General features: G+C 42.5%; 1 protein-coding gene across 4 annotated transcripts in view; it reads right to left on the bottom strand.

Annotated features, from left to right (window-relative positions):
• Nucleotides 1-1,067: 1,067 nt before the first annotated feature.
• Nucleotides 1,068-23,704, bottom strand: part of LOC147013140 (BAR/IMD domain-containing adapter protein 2-like) — a 129,491-nt gene continuing 106,854 nt past the window's right edge. For 3 of the 4 annotated variants that reach the window (XM_085854749.1, XM_085854748.1, XM_085854750.1), the window contains 10 exons: nucleotides 21,338-21,475; nucleotides 18,180-18,332; nucleotides 16,925-17,116; nucleotides 14,519-14,683; nucleotides 13,932-14,013; nucleotides 13,640-13,823; nucleotides 8,937-9,002; nucleotides 8,536-8,641; nucleotides 6,734-6,774; nucleotides 1,068-4,141 (listed from right to left, as the gene is read on the bottom strand). In XM_085854749.1, coding sequence (XP_085710875.1) covers nucleotides 4,066-4,141; nucleotides 6,734-6,774; nucleotides 8,536-8,641; nucleotides 8,937-9,002; nucleotides 13,640-13,823; nucleotides 13,932-14,013; nucleotides 14,519-14,683; nucleotides 16,925-17,116; nucleotides 18,180-18,332; nucleotides 21,338-21,475 — 1,203 coding nt within the window. In that variant the 3' untranslated portion in view covers nucleotides 1,068-4,065. The remainder of the gene's footprint in view (nucleotides 4,142-6,733; nucleotides 6,775-8,535; nucleotides 8,642-8,936; nucleotides 9,003-13,639; nucleotides 13,824-13,931; nucleotides 14,014-14,518; nucleotides 14,684-16,924; nucleotides 17,117-18,179; nucleotides 18,333-21,337; nucleotides 21,476-23,704) is intronic. The other variant, XM_085854751.1, reaches the window with a different exon arrangement.

Genomic DNA, 23,704 nt, shown 5'->3' with positions numbered 1-23,704 from the left:
ATCTAAGGGGAAGAAACGATGTCATGTACACGTGCATTTGAATGGCACAAGAAATTCAAAGAGGGACGGGAGGAGGTTGAAGACGATCCACGGTATGGAAGACCTTCAACGAGCAGAACGGTGGACAATATCAAGCGTGTAAAGCAGATGGTGCGCGCAGATCATCGACTCACGGTGCGGATGATTGCTGAGGAACTTTCCGTCAACAAGGACACTGTCTGGAGCATCATCACTGAAAATCTCTAAATGTACAAGGTGTGCGCAAAGATGGTCCCCAAGCTGTTGGCCGAAGACAAGAAACAGCAAAGAGTCAGTCTATCAAGACATTATCGAGCGCCTCGAGGACGATCCAGACCTGCTCAGGAGAGTCATAACTGGCGATGAATCGTGGATATTCGAATACAATCCCGAGACCAAATGGCAGAGTCGTCAGTGAAAAAGTCCGGCATCACCAAGACCAAAGAAAGCAAGGATGTTGAAGTCGAAGGTCAAGGTGATGCTCATCGAGTTTTTTGACATCAAGGGCATCGTCCACTTCGAGTTTCTACCACAGGGTCAAACAGTGAATCAATACGTGTACAAGGAGATCTGACGGCGCCTCATGAGATCATTACGGGACAAGAGGAGGGATCTATGGGAGAACAACGTCTGGATGCTTCACCATGACAACGCCCTGCTCACAGTGCCCTGAGCATCCGACAGTTTCTGGCGAGAGGAACGTGCCAACTCTGGAGCAACCCCCGTATTCGCCAGACTCGGCCCCTTGTGATATTTTCCTATTCCCCAAGCTCAAGGGGGTGATCAAGGGGACCTTATTTCCTGACGTGGAGGCCATCAAAAGGGCCGCGACGACGAAGCTCCGGAGGATTCCAGAAAAAGCCTTCTGGGGGTGCATCGAAGCGTGGAAGAAGAGGGTGGGACAAGTATGTGAGATTGGAGGGAAACTATTTTGAAGGGGACAAACTGTGATTTCAATACTTTTTTTGGAATAAAATTTATGTGAAGTCAGTCCCATTATTTCTTAGTTGGACCTCGTACTCCTTAAATGTCGTTTTGAATCAAGTTACAAGGTTCTGTTCCACTTTATTTCTCTCCATTATTAAAAAAATGGAAACAAGATTCAAAATTACAAGTGAACAAACAGCACAGTATTTTAAATTTTTATTAATCAGAAAAAAAAACCCATGCGAAAAAAAACCCAGCGATGCAACTTTAAAACGATTAGACAACATATCGGAACGTATCAAACCAAATGGCTGTCGACATTTACGAAGCAAGTTAGTTTCTGGAACCTCATATCGATCGTATTTCAAGAACAGAGCAGTCAAAAGATGACTCGTTGTAAGTACAAGTCTTTCAAAAGCAATGTCTATGCATCTGGGGAAGATCAAGCACAGCATGTTGGAAACGGGCCCCCAATCACTGCCAGAAGAGCCACAAATCCAACAGAACAGTGTTATAAATCCAAGACATGCACAAATGTATGCAAATACATTCAAAGGTCTTTCTTCACAACTCTAAAGGTTGAGATAAAGCTGCTAAAGGAGGCAGTTTTCCCACCAAACGGGATAGTCATGAAACAGTACGATATTGTTAATAAAATATCAGTTTGACCAACTATTAAAACGGCGGGTTATCCAAAAGTTTGTAAATATTTAAAAGGCGTTTCGGATGCAAATCTTACTCAGCTGGCTGTAAAATTTCCGGAGCATTCCTTTAATAACCGCGCAGAATGACTATTTTAAAGCAAAGCAATCGATAGTTCGAATGCCTACCTCGGTTCTACTCAAGAATGTACCATGGTGAATGTGACACCATGGGAAACCAGAAGCTCAGGTTTCGGGCGTTAAATCTTCAGAGCAAAAGACAGCTTACTCTGATGATTGGTTACCACCAAAAACGTCAGCTTCTTCTTACTTCCCACTGCGGTTAACATACATCGACCAATGTCCTGTTGACTTCATCCATTGAAGGCAACTCGTTCAGTAACTGGGAAATGTACAAGAAGTGAATTCTATAGTGAACCATTGCAGTGGTTCACCATGGAACCCACCGTGTGACATGGATCAGGGGATGAAAGTGTGCAACACATGGAAACAGCTCATTTTGGAGTCGAGTACATTCCCTGTAACTCGGGAAGAAACTCTACAATCAGAGCAGTACCAGTGACTACATTTTGCCTTTCATTTGGAGCCAACGCGTAGAGAGGGGACGACTTGTCTACATTCAGCATTCACTGCACACGTTGGTTTTTAAAAGCTTTGGTCCTCAGCAGGATGAAGGTATTATTAAAAAAAAATAAAAAAACCAACAACAATAAACCCAAGAGATGTTTGAAAGCCATGAAAGAGAAAATTCGACTATGAGCAACATATTCAAAAGCTACAAGTCAAAATAGGCGTTATAGCGGCTGCCGTGGTTAACCAAGGATTATCACGGTGAGACGACTGCAAAGGAACCATGTATTTATTACATATGTATGAACGGAGGGGGGTAATTGAGAAAACTGAAACAAAAAGAAGAGAAAGGAGGTTATTGAAGGGCAAGGAATGAAGGAGGAGAACGGGAGGAGGCAACAGAGAAGTATGTAGAGGAGCATGCAGGAGCAGGAGGCAGTGGAAAGGTGGAAGGAGAGGGAGCAAGCGGAGTCAAATTCCAGTATATTTGCAGATATATGACAAATAAATGTCCCAAAATAATGCCATCCAGTACAATGGAAGTCTCTCATTCACAGCAATTTGATGGCAAAATTAAATCCACTTTTGAGGTTCCCACATTTTGAACATTTACCTTCCTTCCACGCGCAACCAATCCCTCACCCCCCCCCCCCCCCAAAAAAAAAGAGAAAGAACCCCCACTAGATGGAAACGAGTGTCTTTTGCTGGTAAATCGTTTACTTTATAATTTATCGAAAAAAAAGAAAAGATTAGAAGCAGCGCCTTTTTAATGTTCCTTTGGGAAAAGAAGAGATTAAATGAGAAATAAATCCAGAATTCTCTGCTTGGCCTGATTAATACGCTATATGCATGTTTTTCCACCAACTGCCCCTTTTCCAACAAAGCCCCAAACATGCTTATGCTTATGCGTGTTGACACACCCATGTACAGTTTGTATAGCAATAACTAAACAATGTAACAAACAAAAACGAAAACCTTGGGTGACTTTGCTTAGAGCAGAATTAAATGTTCAAGTTGCAGGCTTCAGTGTTTAAATGTAAAGACTGATGAACATTCAGGCCAAAGTTGCACCAGTGCCAATTTTAGACTCGTGACACACACACACACACACACACACACACACACACACACACACACACACACACACACACACACACACACACACACACACACACACACACACACACACACACACACACGAATGTACCTAGTACGAGTACATTGCAGATGTAAAACACTTAAAGTAAACTAATAGTGTTCATTTGGTTACAAACAATTCCATTTTAAATCAGGTGCTTTTGATTAACCTACAAGTTATAACAAAATAGAACCCAGAAGCGATTGCAAAATCTAAACCACCACCATGCTTGCTATTATAACCACAGAAAGTGTACACGTGCTCAAAAGTTCCACAACTTACCGTCCATTTTACTCATCATAATCAGTATGCCAAATGCTTAAAAAAAAGAAAAGAAAAAAAAAGAGTTATGGCAGCAAATCATGAGACATTAACAATTAAGTAACATATGCTGTATACTGTGCTTATGGTACAGCTGGAAGCAAACCACCAAGCAATGGCAAGTATAATGTACAAAAGCCAAATGCATGAAATCAAAAGCTTGTCCATATAAGATGACAAATGCTTCAAGAATCTACAGCTCAAGGAGAGAAACCGTGGGTAATTGAATTTTTTTTTTTAAAACCCCCAAAACATCCTATCCGATTGCAGTGCCGTTGGCACAATGGCACTGGAGCAGCAATTTCTAACACCGAGATGTTGAGCTCGTGGTGTGTGGAGTGTTATATGCCTCTCATTAGCTATCCACAAAACAGCTACTGCAACAACTTGGTTCCGCAACACTAGTCAACCTGATGACCGGGTGCTGCTTTATTTTATAAGAGGAGCGGATCTGTCGTTGGTGACTGTCGGTCGGAGTTTGATGCTTGCAAATGGGTTCATACCACTAGAGGGAGCAAGGGGAGTAGAAGCATTTACCATGGGGACACAATAATGACATTAGCAAATCATATATATCAGGCATCTGCCAGCAAATTGTACACAGCTGGAAGTAAAGTGCCTTTAGAAAGTATTCACACCCATCGACTTTTGTCACATTTTGTTGTGAAAGGGATTAAATTTAAATTTGTCACTGAATTTTTGTTAAATTATACACAAAATACCCCATAATGACAAAGTGAAAACATGTTTTTAATTTTTTTTACAAATTAATTAAAAATGAAAAGCTGAAATGTCTTGAGTCAATAAGTATTCATCCCCTTTGCTTTGACACTCCAAATTGAGCTCAGGTACATCCATTCTCCTTTAATCATCCTTGAGAGATCTCTACAACTTGATTGGAGTCCACCTGAGGCAAATTTAATTGATTGGACATGATTTAGGAAGAAACACCTTTCTAGAAAGGTCCCACAGTTAACAGTGCATGTCAGAGGAGAAACTCTACCGTGAAGTCCAAGGAACTGTCCGTAGAACTCCGAGATAGAATTGTGAAGCATAGATCTGGGGAAGGTCATATAAAAAAAAAAACTTCTGGTGTGTTGAAAGTTCCCATGAGTTCAGTGAGCTCCATCATTAGGAAATGGAAAGAATATGGAACGACAAAGACACTTCATAGAGTTGGCCATCCGAACAAACTGAGCAACTGGGCAAGACGAACCTTGGTCAGGGAGGTGACAAAGAATCAAATAACCACGCTGACAAACTACATAGTACCTTGGCTGAGATGGGAGAACCTACTGGAAGAAAAACAATCTCTGGAACACTTCACAAATGTAGGCTTTATGGGAGAGTGGCCAGACGGAAGCCACTGCTGAGAAAAGGTCACATGACAGCACACTTGGAGTTTGCAAAAGGGCACATGAAAGACTCAGAGCATGAGGCAAAAGATTCTGTGGTCTGAAGAGACGAAACTTGAATCTTTCGCCTGAATGTAAAGCACTACATCTGGTGGAAGCCGAGCACAGCTCATCACCCATCGAACAGCATCATGGTGGTTGTAGCATCATGCTATGGAGATGCCTTTCAGTGGCAGGGACTGCGAGACTTGTAAGGAGAGAGAGGGAACAATTAATGGAGCCAAATACAGACAAATCCTTGATGAGAACCTGCTTTGGAGTGCAAAATACCTGAGACTGCAGTGAAGATTTACATTCCAACAGGAAAATGACCCCAAGCATACAGCCAACGCAACACTGGAATAGCTTCAGAACAAGAATGTGAAGGTCCTTGAGTGGCCCAGCTAAAGCCCAGACTTGAATCCCATTGAGAATCTGTGGAAAGACTTGAAGATTGCTGTTCACCGACACTCCCTATCCAACTTGACAGAGCATGAGCAAATCTGCAAGGAAGAATGTGAGAAACTCCCCAAGTCTAGATGTGAAAAGATACAGACATACCCAAGAAGACTTGAAGCTGTAAATCGCTGTCAACAGTGCTTCCGCAAAGTACTGACTCGAGGGGTTGAATACTTATTCACGAAGACATTTCAGATTTTCATTTTTAATCAATTTGTAAAAATTCCGAAAAACATCTTTCCACTTTGCCATTTTGGGGTATTTTGTGAAGATCAGTGATAAATAAATTTAAATATAAAATTTAGGCTGAAACAACAATATAAGGGTATGTTCTTTTGAACATGAGTCCCCTCGGACCACCAGGTGGCGCCATGAATAGATACACAGCGGTAGGTGCTGCCGCTAGGCGAGGAGATGTCTGGCAGCGTCATCATGGTTGTCGTCTCGCAATATAATATATTAGCATGATTAAAAATACCGTTTTTTCCTCGCATCTTCATGTCTGTCAAAAAAACAGTGTCAAGGTGCACAACTACAGCTCATAACCTATCCATTGAGGTGTTTTTCGCCCCCCCCCCTGCTTTCCCGTTTTCACACCACTGTCCACACAAAATTCATCAATCAATTCTATACAGAGTCCGGGGGACTCAAAAATGTGACAAAACAGTCGAGGGGTGTGAATACTTTCTGAATGCACTGTTTGCATATCCACAACTTTTTGCTGTAGTCTTTAAATAATTATGCAAATGAACAAGTCAAACACAAGGTCAAAACAAAGCATGACATTTTTTTTCAAATATGCTCAAAATGATTCCAATGAAGCAAATGATCACAACACACCACATAATGACATTGTCATTACCAATCTGTTTTATTGTTAAGATCATGTAAGGTTGTTGGAAAAAAAAAAAAGGGCTGACAGGATGGCCTGGAGTCCAGGTCTAACGTTGTCTAGAGGATGTTAGGGGACTAAGGGGTCTAATATGTTGACAAGTCAAGGTATAAGGAACAAGCTGTTAGCTGTGTTCCATGCCTGTGGAACATAGAGTGACACTTTATAGCTGGGTCAAGATTCAAACCCACGTTAGACACCTGAAGCGAGTACACATACCTCTAGGCTATCCTGCTGGCCCTTATAATGGTAAATACTTGTAACAGTAAATGCAAATTTTGCTCATATAGTAAGCATGAGGTTTGAATGCCATCAAAATGATCGCCCAATTTTACAAACATGATTTACGTACTGTGGGAAAGCAGCTCCAGCACGACCGTTAACCTCTTGATCCTGCACACATGAGCAAACAGGTTTACATTAATCAACTCAGCCTCAAGCTATTGGGTAAATGTCTGGAAACTTCTTAGGTAGGAAAAGTGTAAGAGAGTAATGCCATTTTGTACCTTGGCTCAATTAAAGTATAGACTTAATTTTGTGGAGGTTTTGTAAGCATTTGTTCACATATTATGCAAGCGAAGAGGGAAAGGAAAGAGTTGTACACTGATAAAATGAAATAAAAAAGCAACAAAAGTGGGTAGGATGGGGAAAATGGGGGTAAAGGAGGAGAAATGGACAATGGGAGGAGACAACAGTGGGATATACACAAGAACGAAGACGGGGTTGGGGCAGGCAGATGGTCAAATTTCAAAAAAACAGTTTTGCATATCGAATATGGGCTGTTTCACAGTCATGGTCATTTCTGGTATTTTGTACCCTTGCATGCTAAATAGCTAAATGAGAGGCTGTAGTATCTCTGTCGTTAGGGCCAGTAGTTGGTAGTAGTGATGGCACAACTTGGACCACTTTTTATTTGACAAAAAAAAATGTCAATTTTTGGCAGAATGGCATAAAAATTGCCATTTTTTTGACAAAGAGCTGTCTCATTTTCTCCAGGTACACTGCATTCACAGTGCATAAATAAATACAAGCAGAAATTGGGACTTTTATTTGTTGTTGCAACAATTTAATACCTCTTCTGTACTATGAATGTCCACAACATAATATTCACTTCAGACTATGAATATTTGTTTCACCCTCAATAAATGTCCCACCGTTCGTCCGTCAAAAATGTCCTCTCCGGAAATGCATATTGTAGAAGAATTTTTTTTATATAAATAAAGGATCTTTTTAAAAGTTTATTGTGTGTTTTACCAAGTGTGTATATACCTGCACTGATATTATGCTACAAAGTTTGAGTGTAACCAATAACCTTCTATTTGCATGGCCTGCACTGATTGCCTTACATGTGTCCGGCAAAAATGTGTCCTCTCCAGAAACACCTAAACTGCCACGAGTTATAAGGAAACTACTTGCTGGCTATAAATTTCGATGTTTTCTTAAGGTTGACATGGTCATGAATATCCATTATCAGTAAAAGGTATTTACATTAATGTAATTTATCTTGTTACAACACCGATTGAATGTCCATGTCAAAAATGTCCTCTCCGGAAAGTTATTCAATGGCATTCAACAGGAGATTAATCACATGAAATGACATTGAATTTTGTACAAATATACTTCATTTGTATACTGAATCATAATTCCAGTAATGGAATAATACTTGTCGAACATATGGAAACCACTGAAGTTTGATAGTGTTGTTATTTTGTGATTATAGTTGAATTGTATTAATGACTGTTGTAGTTTAAAAAATACTCTCCTAACATCCTTGGGGTATTATTTTTAATAAGAAATATTCATTCAGATGCTCCAAAAATTTGTATTCAAGTATTGTAATTAACAATGTTGGATTTGGAGAAATAAAAATATAAAAATATTGAGTTTGAATTTTTAGTGGTTGTGAGACAAACTTGGTACTCTCATTGGGAAACAGCCCATATGTTGAAGGCTCTATCGACTATCCAAGTATGATGCTCCAAACCAGATTCTAGCAGCAGTATCCACCCATTGGTGACCATCGTGATGTTAGACAATTACATCAAAATGTTAGTCTTTTGGCAAGATTATTTTTCGTGGTATTGAAAATAACCCCCTCCCCTCACCGCACACCCACCCCCACTAATACAATCAACACGACACGGGTGATCTTACAATATTAAAGTCACCAGCAACTGCGATGCTATAGGGCCTGGCTTTGAAGGTTTGAAAGTCTTCATCAGCAGGCTTCCCTTGCACCATCGTTCCACCAAGCACCGAACTGCCAAATGTGCAGGAAACAAAAGAGCAGGGCAAGTAATCCAGCAAATTAGCCTGAGAGGTATGCCGGAGAAAGGTCGATCAAACCGCATCTCCATCCCGGATATGTATTGGTTACCAAAATGAAAGCAATGAAAAATGTAGACAGCGAAGGATGGAAGAGTTTCAACCTGAAACCAATGCCATCTGTGTTAAATCACAACTACTTGGCTCAACAGAGAACATAACAGGGAATAGACTTGTTACCTTGTGCACGCTCAACACACAAATGCACACTGTTTAATCCAAACACATACCCTGGCCTTGTGTTGAGAATCTCGTGCGAACAATCTTCAGTGTATGCAAAAGGGAACCAGCCTCTCCTGTGGACAAGAGGAGGAGGAGCCATTATGCAAGGAATCCACAACTACAACACCAGCTCAATGGCAACATTTTGTTTCAAAAAATATAAATATAAACTTTCACCAGTCGAGCAGACATTATCTCGGCTATTTTACACAGGAAAATCAAACCATGATGTTTAAACAAAGTTAGGGTTGGGACCTGACAATAAATAAATCAGGTGTATTAATAGGAAACCTCACAAATCACCACCTGATATTTTACACTCATAGACCTGCTTTTCTGCTGCAGTGACTATGTCATGTTTTGCAAGCGATTTTGGGGAACTTCGGAACACAAGCATTCAATTTCCATCTTGTACCTTCCATTACATTCCACATTTTTCATCAAAGAAAATAAAGAAGTGCCCAATGCTGAAATAAGCAGCGACTTGGTATCATTTAGAAAAGGGGGATGAGGTTACAATATGGCTTGGGGTTGTTAGTGTCAACCATGTACTTCTTATTCTTTTTTTCATTTAACCATGCACCTCACAACAAGGAAATTAGCATTTAGCAACACCATGTACTGTGTTGGCAACAATTAGAAATGAAGTCGGAATAACTTCATCAGTTTCTTGCCAGACTTTTCCATTGGACTGGGTACTATATTTCTTTAAAATACTAAAAACTGCACCAAAAACCACTGCTATCACGTGTATGAATAACATGCATTATCTAATAATGTTTAAATACTCTCACTAAAGTACCATCTACAGCTTTATAAACAAAAGACAAAATGCAGGTGAAAGGAGGAAAAAAAAAGTGTGTGTGTGTGTGTGTGGGGGGGGGGAGGAGGGGAATTGAGGGAGTAAAAACAAAATGAGGGGAAGGGGAGGATAAATGAGAAAAAGGGAAGTGTACGCAGCAAGAAAGGTCCACCGTTTTGCATACGTGTAGTTGCCCCCAATAACAAAATAGATCTACGTCATATGACTGATTATATGGCTGGTGTTGGCTTCATGGCGAGAGTGGAGGGCTTGGGATCCTCGGGTCCTGAGTTCAAATCCCACTTGGCTGTTGAATTAATTCCAGGTGGGATTGACTCAGCCTGTCATCCTTCTGAGTTCAGCAAAAATGAGTACCAGCTTGCTGATATGCTGTGTCGGAGTGGTGACCCATCCAGGATTGTGCCCAATAGCCCAAGAGACTGCTTAAGCAGCAACAATGCTCTGCACAGAGTATGGTCCCAATGGATGGATAGATGACTGATTGACCAACTGTAGCACAAAATGGGAGATGAAGGGCTTCTCATTTAACAAATTCAGCGTGGAAGGATGAATGTGAGGCCAATTAAAGCAAACAAGGGGAAGGAAGTGTGAAGACCCAGAGGTAGACGAGGATGTTCAAAATTAGTATAATTAGTACATAAAAAAAAATACATTTTTAAAATGTGATTTATTTATGTGGTACACAGACAAGTTGTAAACCTCTGACAGATAAATGCTGAATAATTACAAATCCATTTCATTGTGACCTAATCAAGTAATGCTGCATTGTGGCGAATGTTTTCCCAAAGGAATCAAACGTGGACGTAATAATATCAATTCCAAGTATATCCACCTCCTGCAGTAATCACTGTATTTCGCCGTTGGCGCATTGACTGTAAAAGCACTCGAATCTGAGCCCATGGAATGGCATTTCATGCTTGAATCGGCTCCTGTTCCAGTTCACCATGGGTCTGTGGCTGTCTTGGCAAGGTTCAAATGCAATAATCAATTATATACCAGAGATGTTCAATTGGATTTAAATCTGGCAAGATGTCAGGCCGTGGTGTTATGACATTAACGATGGCAATGATGAGAACATTCCTTGTTTGAATGGCCCTGTGAACAGGAGCATTACGTGCATAAAGATGATTCCTGGACAACGTTGTTGAAGGGTAGACAACCCATGTTGCTGTAAGATGTAATGTATCGATCTGCCATCAGATTGCCATGGATACGGATCAAGTTAGTGTGAAAGGTTTCAGCAATTCCATTCCACATCATGACAGTTCACATGCAAAATTTGCAGCTTACTGGACAAAGACTGGGGTGTGTATAGCTCATTCAGTTTTCTGTAGACCCGTGCACAGCCATAATGCCTTTGAAGGAGAAACTTGGATAAGTCACAGAATAAAACACTTGCCGATTGCCTCATTGTCCGTGGGACGTGCTCATTGACCATTGCAAATGCGCTTGGATGTGTCTTATTTTCTGAACAAGATGATGAGCACGGATCCATGCATCATGGAGACACATCAGGACAGTGTTGACACTTATACCGTGACATCCACGGAATGTCTTTGCAGTACTTTCGGCCGTTTGGAAACGCTTGCATAGATGGGTCGTGAGAATGTATCGATTCTGAGCAGCGAGTTGTCATATTCGGACGTCAACTTCTTGGCATATCTCTAGTTGATCCAGTGGCTTGAAAATGTCTTCTGAAGTCATAAACAGTTCTTCTCCTCATGTTGATGAGCCTAAACATGGCTAATGGACGACCCTGCTTCAAGGTATCTACCGATTTGATTCCTCTCATTTGCTGACAGAAATGGCATTGTAACAGATGGTTAAAACAATGTGTAACCAGTGGATATTTCTGGATGATTCATATGTTGGTGGAACGGAAACGCTTTAAAATTTGCTCAGAATGCCTCATGTCACGTGTAGAAACCTCAGGGTGCACGAGTTGCTCGTGCAGAACGATTACTGCACGAGGCAATTATGTTACGTGGAAACTTGCAATCAGGTGTTCTGCACATCCCTCGTGCCAAAAATGCACCCGGAATGTCGGTTACAACAGTCCTTCAACAATTACATTATCAATTCTACGTGTTCGTTTTTTATGGCCGAGTGCGTAATACAATCGGCACCCACGTTCTTCTTCTACCCCACACTTTGCAGCAACATTATTTTTGGCACCAATAGGTTCTCTACACAGTTTAATAAATATAAGCTTTCTTCAGCATTGGCTTATAACAAATATTAAAAGAGAAATCAAAATTTTACTTCCAAAGTAACATGTAATTTTTAAAAAAAATTTTAGTATACCTTGTCGAGGCTCGTATGAGAGCAAACACATAATGCACAGCAAGGGGGAGGGGGGAATTTGACAGAAGGGGCAGGAAGGAGTGGGAAGGCCAAAACAGTGGGGAACAGAGACATTAGGAGATCTGTGGAAGGGAGAGGGATAGGGTGGGGAACATGGGGTATACAAGATGGACATTACAGGGACTTTCAGGAAGGAAAGCAGGGAATTTGAAGGAGGTGGGTTTGGAGTGGATTGACGGGGGTACAAAAGATTGAGGATTTGGATGGGGGACGATAAGAGGTGGTGGTGAACAGCTGTTTTGAAGGACTGGAGGGAAGAATGGGATTGAACAGAGTGAGGGAGTTTATTTCAAAGGCGGGAAAAAAGAGGAATGAAAGAAAGAGTGAGGGTGAGCAGTGATTCGTGATTTTGGTAGTTTTACGAGAAGGGCGTTGTTGGTGGACTTTGAGCGCCCTGCAGAAATATGGTGGGGACAAATCGCAGACAGAGTGGGGGGGGGAGACTGGAGAGGAGACGGTAGAAGACAGAAAGACCACCGACCTGCCTGTGGTAAGAGAGTGAGAGGCCCAAAGACTCAACCTCATCACGGGAGATGCCAATTATCCGAAATGCCTTGGTTTCTACAGCGTGAAGCCGAGAAAAGTGGGAGGCAGGAGCACCAGCCCAGAGGGGAGAGCAGTACTCCATTAGGCTGTGGATGAAAGCTTTGTATGTGGTCAGGAGCTCAGGTGGGCCGAAGAAGGGCTTTACGTGATGGAGGAATGCCAGTCGGTGACTGGCTTTGGAGGCGAGGTTTGAAATGTGGCTTTCCCAGGAAAGATTATGGCAGATAGTGAGACCCAGAAGCTTGAAAGAAAGGACTTCCTCCAAAGAAGTGTTGAGAAAGTATATGGGGTCGGGGGGTTCCTTTCGGAAAGACATCGTGAGTGCGAGATTTGTCCGGATTGAAAGACATGTTCCACGTGTTGGACCAGTTGATTTTACCCAGATCTGCAGTGAACGAAGAAGCTGCTGCTTGCCAGTCTGAGGGATGACAGATGGTACGGCAGAGGATGGAGTCATCTGCAAAGAGATAACGAGGATTTTCCAGAGTCAGAGAGATCAATGATGAAAATCAGAAAAAGAACAGGGCCCAGAATGCTGCCTTGAGGAACTCCAGCCTGGACAGGAAGAGGGGATGAAAGAACTACATTTAGGGCCACACGCTGACTGCAACAGGAGAGGAAGTCTGTGAGCCATGAGTGGAGATGGCCTTGGATACCATAGGAAAAGAGGTTGTTGAACAGGGCAGGGTGCCAGACCGTGTCAAAAGCACACGATATGTCTAGGGATATAGCTCTGATATCATGTCCAGCATTGAAGACCTCTATCCATTGTTGGGAGAGCAGAAGCAGAAATAATTGCTTGGTATATATTGCAGAAATAATTGCAGAAGCAGAAAATAAAGCAGTGGTGTAATTACTGGATTATGAAGCTGCACCACAGAAACGGCAGAGGAACATGGGTTTGTATTTGAGAAAGAGCGTGTATGTTACAAATAGGCCCAATGCTGATTCATAGCTGGGCCTTTGTTGACTACTCACTTGCGAGTGCTCTCGTGTTCACCATACTGCCAACCACCCCGCGCTTCTGGCACCAGCAGGCGAATAGTGTCACCTGCAGCAAAGCTCAGGAGCGTGACATCATCACCCGCACGGTGCGCAAATAGAGCCTGAACGCGTGGGAGCGACGACCGCAGAGCCAGAGAGCCTGTCCTTCCACGTAGCTCTACAGGAAAAATGAACAATACATTGTGGTGGTTTCTTCTTGCAGTGGTATTCAAACAGCCATTTTATGCTAAACTGCCATCTTATAGCCAGTAAGGAAATGCAGTACCTGGGAGAATGGAGGGTCGTTCGCCAGGTCGGCGAGAGGGTAAAGTAGAATAACCTTCTCTACCACCACGGCTCACGTCCTCCTAAAACGACGTCACATAAAATCAATGTGTGACACGATGAGTGCCTGTGCATGCAGACACAAAATCCAGGCAAACAGACACAGATGCATGCACAACAAATTGGATATTAACAGCAATAAATTAAATAAAAGGGTTGAATGAGAGAAAATCTGGATAAAGGAAGGAAATCGAGGAGGATAAGCGAGGAAAGAGAAAATGGTTGGGAGAACAGAATGTATAGATATCAAAGGGATTTGGGAGGAGGGATAGGGGTCAAAAAAAAAAAATCTTCCTTTTGCATAAGTACTGGAAATACAAAATTAGCCCTAAAATTGAATGATACAAGTAAAATGAAGGTGAAAGGGCTGGGATAAAACTGTGGAAATTGGAACAACACATGGCCTCAGAATCGATCACAAAGACCCAGCGAATATGTATGACAATGTTTATAGTCTGAGCAAGGGTTTCCTTGCCCCATAAAGTGACATTACCCTCAGGGTGGTCTTAAAGCCACTTTGTATCTCACCTTAGCTTCCGATTCAGTATTCAGGCTCGCCAGAGCTGCAAACTCTGTCGTACCCATAGCTGCAGGTGCTTCATTGGCGATGCCTACAAGTGGTTTGGAGGGGGCTTGTTTGGGCTCTGTGCTTGTGGTTATTTGTGGTTGTGCCAATGAAGGAGCAGAATCAACCTGAAGACAAGGGTGTAAAGCATGATTCTTTAAATAAATGAATAAAAACGCCATCGAAATGAATTAAAAGGACACCCAAAATGACAAATGTAGGAGGGGAATGCAATACGATGATATTAAATAAAAATAGCTCCGCAAAGCGGGCGTAACCCATCAGCCCATGCATTGTAAAAGGAAGCAGTGATATCACGATGATGCAGTCAGTTAGAGCACGTTGGACGTCATATCGAAAATCAATCAGACTTCAAGATGGCTCCCGTGGCGGCTAGTGAAAATCGCAGCGCGCCCATTTTCGAAAGGAACCATCCTCGACTCAACTCCAACACACCCTGCAAAAATGGATTTAATCGGACAAGCCAAGCCGTTCTCAAAATTGACGAAAACCAATTTCAAGACGACTGCCGTGGCGGCCACACTGAAAATCGCAGTGCACCCATTTTCGAAAGGAACCTTCCTCTACTCAACCCCAACACACCCTGCAAAAATGGATTTCATCGGACAAGGCGTTCTCCTCGAAATTGACGGAAACCAAAAGTTGACAGACGGACGGACGGACGCCCGGTCGTCTGTGACGACAATACCCCTTTTTCAGCCCAATTCAGGCTGAGGGGTAAAAAGCACATTCCAGTTAAAGGCAAATAACACCATGGACAAGTCCAAAAATTGTGTTGGATCACCCACAGATCGAACACAGACAAACGTAATTTACAAAAAGCAATACCCTTCACAGAAAGGTTTATTTTATTTTTTTTTCTTCAAAATGAAGCATGACTGCTAATTGAGAAATTAAGCAGGATTGCGATGCATCACGAAGGCAAATCGGTTGAGGATGATGAACATGCCAGGTTGCAGTAATAAGATGTGCTTGGGTGAAGTCAGGTATTAAGTTAAGTGGCTACGGCTGTGACATCTCAGTCAGGTCATGCAAGACGCCCCCTTTCGGTTCGGGGTTCCTTCATGACAAGACATGATCTCTGCTTTGAGAACCTGTTCAAAAGTGAAGGGCATCTGTTCTGGAATGGTTTAACAGTTTTTCAGATTAATTTGTTAATGAAATGTATTTTCACATCGAGGGGAGTAGCTTCACAAGTTATTACCTCGACCACCGAAGGTGAAGGAGGTTATGTTTTCCCCCTTTTCTGTCTGTGTTTATGTGCAGGATATCCCCTCAAAAAGTTGTGGACGGATCTCGATGAAATTCTGTTGGACAGGTTGGGTGTGTGACAAGAAAGAAGGGATTTGATTTTGGTGAAGATCTGGATCTGGCTATGAGAATTTTGTCAGTGATTCTTCACCATTGAGAGATGGGGCCAAAAACGATATATAGCATGATATCTCAAAAAGTTGTTAATAGATTCGGATGAAATTTGGTGGACATGTTGGGTGTGTGACAAAGAAGAATTGGTTCCATTTTGGTGAAGATCCGAATCCAGATCCGGACCTGATAATTTTTTTCAGGGATTCTTCACCATTGATAGTGCTAAACCGATATATAGCAGGATATCTCAAAAAGTTGCAGACTAAACTTGGTGGACAGGTTGGGTGTGTGGCAAGGACGAATTGATTTGATTTTGGTGAGGATCCGAATCCGGATCCGGATATGCGAATTATTTAATTATTAAAGTGATTCTTCACCATTTAGAGATGGGGCCAAAAAACGATATAGATCTGTACAGCATGATATTTCAAAAATATATTGGGCCCGATATGTTCTCATGGATCAGGCATTATGTGGCGGAGGGATGCGCTCTACCGAGTGCTCTTCTAGTTTTGTAATGGGTTTGTGTGCCCTTGTCTCGGGCTCGAGGCCACATGCTCTTGCAGATTTCATCCAGATGTTGCTGCGTTTTCTCTCTTCCGGTTAATCAATTCCCTGTGTATTGGCCTCCTGCCACTTTATGGATGCATTACCTTTTCCCCCTGTTGCCTCGCTCTTCTACGAGCCTCAATTTTGAATTAACAAAAAAAAGAAACAAACATGTGGCAAACATTGTTGGAAAATAAGTCATATCTTGGCTAGCCATCCTGCATGACCTTGAGGATGGTCACTCTTTGTCAGGTAACTCGTGCCTCATGTGAGAGAATGAAGGAGCCCGACTGTGCTGATAGTATCATTTCCCCCAAAACAAATATTCACCAAACATTAAATTAACACGAGAGCAATAAAAATTGCTCCAGCTGTGAAGCAGGATGAAAATCCACCTGCTGAGTTAGTGGTTGCGCTGCTGCTAACTTACTCACCGGAGAAACCAAATCAACCACTGATGCATCGTCATCTTCCTCGCTTGGCCTTTCTTCGGATGTTGGCTCACATGTCTTTAAGCCACCCGTCACAGCATTGCGGAGTTTCTCTAGCGCACATTCCGGCAGACGGGTTGGGTGCATGCATGACTGCTGCCATTCCGGAAGCTTCTGGTTCAACAGGTCGCGAGCCTGGAATACAAAGGCAGTGCAAGAACATCACTCAATCATAATATAATTTGAGATGGGTCTGTTTATTCGACTTCTATGAACTCCTGAAACGCTGGACGGAATGCGTTGAAAAGTAGTGGTTGTACCCGGGGGGTGCGCAGAAAGGATTTTGCCAGGAGAAATTACTTTTTCATACACCTGGGGGTTCAAGGTACCCAGATTCTCTCCATGTAAATATGTATGGCATAGAGCTTCTCTCGGTGGGAGGGGACATTAAATGTCATACTAAAATGCACAAATTCTGGGGGAATTAACCCATTCATAAATGTGGGGGTATTATTCCATTTGTAGAGGGAGGCAGGATGGAAACGAGGTACACATACTCCCTTTGAAGCTGCCTCACCTGGGTTTGAATCTCGTCCAACTGTAAACTCTCAATCTGGTGTTTCACAGGCGTACCTTTTGTCCATGACTCAGCAATGTGTGTGCCGTCCAATGGACGTTAAACTGGGCATCCCGTCTGCTGGCATTAGTTAGTGGATGTAAAGATCCAACGGTGTCCTTCGTGAAGAGTATGTGAGCCAATGCTGACACCATGGCCAAATTCCACATTCCTGCTATAACTACTGTTGGGAAGGCATTGGCAAACCACACAGTATCACTCTTGCTCAGGAAGCTGCTTCGGTGACACCAACACTCTGTGAAGAGTATAGTACATCAGAGAGACAGACAGACAGACAGACAGAGACAGAGAGAAATATCATACATAAGGACAGTTTCTTTGCTAGTTCGCAAAATTAACAGAGAATGCCATGTGACAATCTGCCACTCAAGTTTTTGTATTCTCAAGTTTTCTTCACAATACATTCCCACCATTGTGAAATTGCTCTGAAAACCATTTGATCAATGGAAATGAAAGAAAAGAGCAGAGATTAAAAACAAAAAGTTTGACCAAGGAGAAGAGGAAAGGCAATATAAAGAACAGTGGTAAAAGTGTAAAAATGCTCTTATTTTTGTGCATGTAAAATATATAGATGGCCTCACAAACAAGCACTCCACCTGCCCTATTCTCCCCTAAACTCACCTTTCCATAGGCCAGAGAGAATTCACGGGCAACAGTACATTGACGCTCAACAAGGAAACTGAACCGCCGACGCTCCTCAACCACAGCAGCTCTAAATCCTTCGCTCACAAAGGCCTCATAGTCTTTACGACACTGCTCACCCATCTGTTCCACCTGTCAACATGGACAATGAGACAAAACTGAGAGGCAAATGGGATACGCAAGAGTATCTTCGACTTGTGGATAAGATGATCACCGAAAGTGTCTGCAATTACAGACCATATTATATTACTATTTCCACATCCTTTTACTCTCTTATCATATTCTCTTCCTTTTAATAGATTGTTACTTGGCGAAATCTTCGATTTTGTCAAGTATGTTGGTCTGTTCCGTTTGTTTGTTTGTTTGTTTGTTTGTTTGTTTGTCCGGTCGTCTACAGCCCAAACGGCTGGACCAGTCGTTCTTAAATTTTTACACCTGATAGGCAATCCACCTGAGACAGTCGGCGTCCAAACCCCGTCTTAATCGGACTAAACGTCACGACGTGATGTCACACAACGTGAAAACACATTTTTGGACATAACTCGGTGACCGGAAGTCGTAGCGACTTCCGGTTGACGGCAAATTAAACTTCATTCAAATATCTAAATGATTACTAAATGCATCTTATTACAAATTACGCATAGTTTTCACAAACGTATGACGTCAAAGTTTTGCCTATTGACGTCATTTAAAAAAAAAAATTACGCTCGTGTGCAGCCGAAACTACTGAAGCAATCGTTCTCAAATTTTAACACGTGATAGCCAATCTTGCTGAAATAGTCTGGGATCAAATCACGTCATAATCGCACTTGACGTCACGTAGTTACGTCAAAAAAAGGTGAAAACAAGCTTTTGAACATAACTCAGTAACCGGAAGCCGTAGCGACTTCCTGTTGACGCCAAAACAAACTTCAATGGAATATCTAAATGTTTTAAAATGCATGTTAGTACAAATTATGCACAGTTTTCGCAAGCGTATGACGTCAAAGTTTTTAGCGATTGGTGTGATTTAAAAAAAATTCTATTCGTTCTACAGGTCACAATTCTTAACCGATTTGGATGAAATTTTAACAGCTGATAGAAATCCACAGTGCAAAAGGATATGTGACTTTTGGTGATGTTCAAGATCAGGATCTGGATTCTGCATCACTTTATATTATCGCCCATTTTAAACCAATGGGTAATTTTGTGAATTACACATGGTTATTTCCCAAACAGTTTTGCACTTATTATATTGAAACTTATACTGTCTATTTGTGCATGTAATATTAACATATGTACAAAGTTTGATCGAAATTGACCCAAGGTCGAGGTCAGGGTCACCCAAAACACACATACAAAATACATGTTTTTGTTTCACAACATATTTCAAACCTGATAACGGGACGGTAAAGCTGGTTGAAAAGCAATGTTCGTTGGTATTTTCAAATATTTTCTACGATCAGAATGAAGGCAACAAGTACCGACGATAAGTTGTTGAATGTCACATGGTGGCTTTAAATGAGTTGTGAAAATTTTCAATCTGCTGCCGTTACCATGACAACACTCGCCTGATAATTGTTATTTGTGACGTTGCGTCATTTTATTAATGTACGAACAAATAAACACCACACATTCCATGACATTACAGCTTGGACCACCACACGGAAAGGTCAACTAATTCACCAAGTGTCATGCTAAGGCCTAAGTCACATTTGCTCGACGGCGAGGATATGGCGGCCGTAAGCCCTCCGAATTGACAGAAACGTGCGGCGGCCGCAGAGTTTCTGCGGTGGCCTCAGGGTGGCCCTACGCCGTATGGCTATATTTTACAGGCCGTAAGGCCGTCGTGGAATTATAACGCGAAGTTATAACTTTTTTCATTTCTACGTTCGCTGTAGCAATTCGACAAGCCGAAACAAAAGAAATGGTAAAAAAAAAAATTAACCCATTCGTTACCGTCTGTCTGGCCACACGTTCGCCTTAGGGCCCCCTGCGGTCGCCTTGCGGGCACCTTGAGGCTCCCTTGCGTCTGCCGTGAAAATTCTATGGACGCCGCAGGGCCCCCTTAAGGTCACCGTGCGACATCAAATCAAAGACCATACGGCAACCCCACGTTTTCGGTCTCCACAATTTCTAAGACCTAAGTCACATTTGCTCTACGGTGAGGAAACGGCGGCCGTACGCCCTCTGAATTGACAGAAACGTGCGGAGGCCGCAGAGTTTCTGCGGTGGCCTCAGGGTGGCCCTACGCCGTATGGCTATATTTTACAGGCCGTAAGGCCGCCGTGGAATTATAACGCGGAGTTATGACTTTTTTCATTTCTACGTTCGCCGTAGCAATTCGACAAGCCGAAAAAAAAACCCGGTAAAAAAAAAATAAAAATTAACCCATCCGTTACCGTCCGTCTGGCCGCATGTTCGCTTTAGGGCCCCCCTGCGGTCCCCCATGCGGTCGCCTTGCGTCTGCCTTGAAAATTCTATGGCCGCCACAGGAACGCCCTCAGGTCACCGTGCGACATCAAATCAAAGACCGTAAGGCAACCCCACGTTTTCGGTCTCCACAATTTATAAATACGCCGTGCAGCTCCCCGAAAAATAAAAACATATGTGACTGCTACATTGTGTGACCGTGGAAATACTGCGGCTGCCGTATAATTGTTAATGGCCGTAGATTTTGGAGACCCCAAGGCCGCCGTGGCAAATATGACTTGGGCCTAAATACGCCGTGCGGCTCCCCGAAAAATAAATACATATGTGACTGATACATTATGTGACCGTGGAAATACTGCGGTCGCCGTATAATTGCTAGTGGCCGTAGATTTTGGAGACCCCACGGCCGCTGTGGCAAATGTAACCTCGGCCTAAGCACGATTTTTCATTATTTAATGTCTGTTGTACTGTGCAGTTTGAAGACTTTCTGAGGAAGTCAATAATGTCATGATTTCATATCAGGTGGAGTTATATGATGCAAGTTCAGCAACAATAGAACAAAATCAACGTGGTGCTTGTGGAATCGATGCAAACACCTTTTCCCATTCTTGGGAGAGAAAAAAAATTACAATTTTACAATAAATCAATGGTAGGTGAGAAGATTGTGGGCATGACAAGAGGGTTCCAGTCATCAAATGTTCATCATATTCTTTGGAAATACATACCTGCTTCTCGCGTTCATTGTACTTGTCTGGCCTTTTGCTGTTGCGGCTGCGGCGGCGTAGTTTGTGCAGCTTGGTACGCGTTTTGTCCAAAAGTTCAGCCTTCAGTTTATGCTCCGACTGGTGGCGTTTCACAGTCACCTGAAAGGCAGGATGCACTCCTTGCTCATTACCACATATACATATCAAGCGACATCATGGAGGTTTCTTTGTACAGCAAATTTAACTTTGTCAATGTATTCCTTGGTTTGGGTGCCATTTTGGTTACGTGGTGATATGATAGAGAAGTTTAAGACAACGAAGGGTCGACAAAAATAAGTGCAGAATAATTATTCAACAAAGTAGACAGTAATAGGACCAGGGGCCATAGCCTGAGAGTAAAGAAAAGAGGACAATTAATATGGTAATAATGTAGGGGTCTTTAACTCAGAGTAATTAATGCATGGAATGGTCTCCCTGGAATGGTAGTGGCAGCAGAAACAGTAGAGAGGTTTAAATTGGAATTAGATAGGTACAGGTAATTATTGGAGCTCGAGGGGTAGAGGGATGTTGGCAAAACTTTCAGATAGGTCGAGCATTGATGGGTCATTGTATGCATCTGTGCGGAGTGTTGTTTGTCGGGGTCTCGTCAGAGGGTGTTGTGTGGTTGATGTGTTTTTACCAAAGAACCATCTTTGCCCATGCCCTCTCCTCTGAAAAGAAAAAAAAAACTCCCAAGAAAAATTCAAACGAGTAGAGGTACATTCAAAGTACACTACCCCCATGCCAAATAAATAAATAACAAATCCTCTGGCAGGCAACATCACTGTGGCGGCTTTGGCGCCCGGCGACGCCGCCTTGCAGCACATGCAGATGGAATTGAGAGGGAGCAGTGTACAATAATTGATTATTGCATAGTTTAAATAAATAATAATCATAAAATGCTGACTTGTACACCGGGACCATGCTGACCTTCTCAAGTAGCTGTGCCAGGTTCTTCCGAGCATTTAATTCACCATGGAAATTGAACAACTCAAGCTACCATTCTGAGATGTGGAGGTTCAATGACAACCAGATGGCACTTTGAAAACACCAGTATATAGGAAGCCGACACAGACAACTAAACTACTGGACTTCAACTCGTGCCACCCCATCACACATAAGTGCAGTGTTGCCGGCACTCTGACTTTCAGAGCTTGGCAGGTTTCATCCTCAAAAACATGCTGCAATCAATGAAAGTAGACAGGTATGAGACATTCCAACAATAAATGGATATAATAAAAGAATGCCACCCAGACTTGGTGAACCAGAGAGGATAGAACATAGAGAGAAGGAGGAAGAATAAGAATAAGAAGACTACGACTAAGACTAAGAATAAGACGAAGACTAAAAGTTTGGTTTCCGCGTTTTACCATATTACCCGGAATTATCAGAGAACATTGGCAAAATCATACGCAGTGCACAAACCCGGGTCGCATCCAAACCCCTTTACACCATTCATCATGCCATCACTAAATTGAAAGATAAAGTAACATTTGGGGACAGATCAGATGCGGTATATCGCATGGTATATGAATGAGTGTGGCATAGCTTATGTAGGGGAAACGGGAAGAAATTTAAAATTGGATAAATTAACATGCCAGAGGTACGAGGCGGCTTCACAATCAGCCATAGCACATAAATGCATCAGTTTTGGTCACAGTTATGATGGAAGTAATACAAAGATTCTGGACGTCATGCCAGGCAAACACCGCCGACTAATTTTGGAATCTTGGCATGCTAAAGCACAGAGTGACGGATTAACAGGAGAAACATTAAAACTTCCTGCTCAGTACTACCCCTTGATTCAAAAAGCAGAAAGTGGTTGGTGCAAGCTCCAAAAACGAGGACAGTGTGTACCACAGATAATACATGTGTCCACAACATTGAACCCAGAGAGAGAGAGAGAGAGAGAGAGAGAGAGAGAGAGAGAGGTCAGAGAGAGAGAGAGAGATCAGAGAGAGAGAGAGAGAGAGAGAGAGAGAGGTCAGAGAGAGAGAGAGAGGTCAGAGAGAGAGAGAGAGAGAGAGAGAGAGAGAGAGAGAGAGAGGTCAGAGAGAGAGAGAGAGAGAGAGAGAGAGGTCAGAGAGAGAGAGAGAGAGAGAGAGAGTGGTCAGAGAGAGAGAGAGAGAGAGAGAGAGAGAGAGAGAGAGAGAGAGAGAGAGAGAGAGAGAGAGAGAGAGAGAGAGAGAGAGAGGTCAGAGAGAGAGAGGTCAGAGAGAGAGAGAGAGAGAGAGGTCAGAGAGAGAGAGAGGTCAGAGAGAGAGAGAGAGAGAGGTCAGAGAGAGAGAGAGAGAGGTCAGAGAGAGAGAGAGAGAGAGAGAGGTCAGAGAGAGAGAGAGAGAGAGAGGT

The sequence above is a fragment of the Eptatretus burgeri genome, chromosome 14, assembly GCF_056783735.1.
Source record: "Eptatretus burgeri isolate ZD-2024b chromosome 14, Ebu_testis_v1, whole genome shotgun sequence".
Taxonomy (NCBI): Eukaryota; Metazoa; Chordata; class Myxini; order Myxiniformes; family Myxinidae; genus Eptatretus; species Eptatretus burgeri.
The sequence above is the reverse complement of the archived record's forward strand: the minus strand, read 5'-3'. Positions and strand labels throughout refer to the sequence as shown.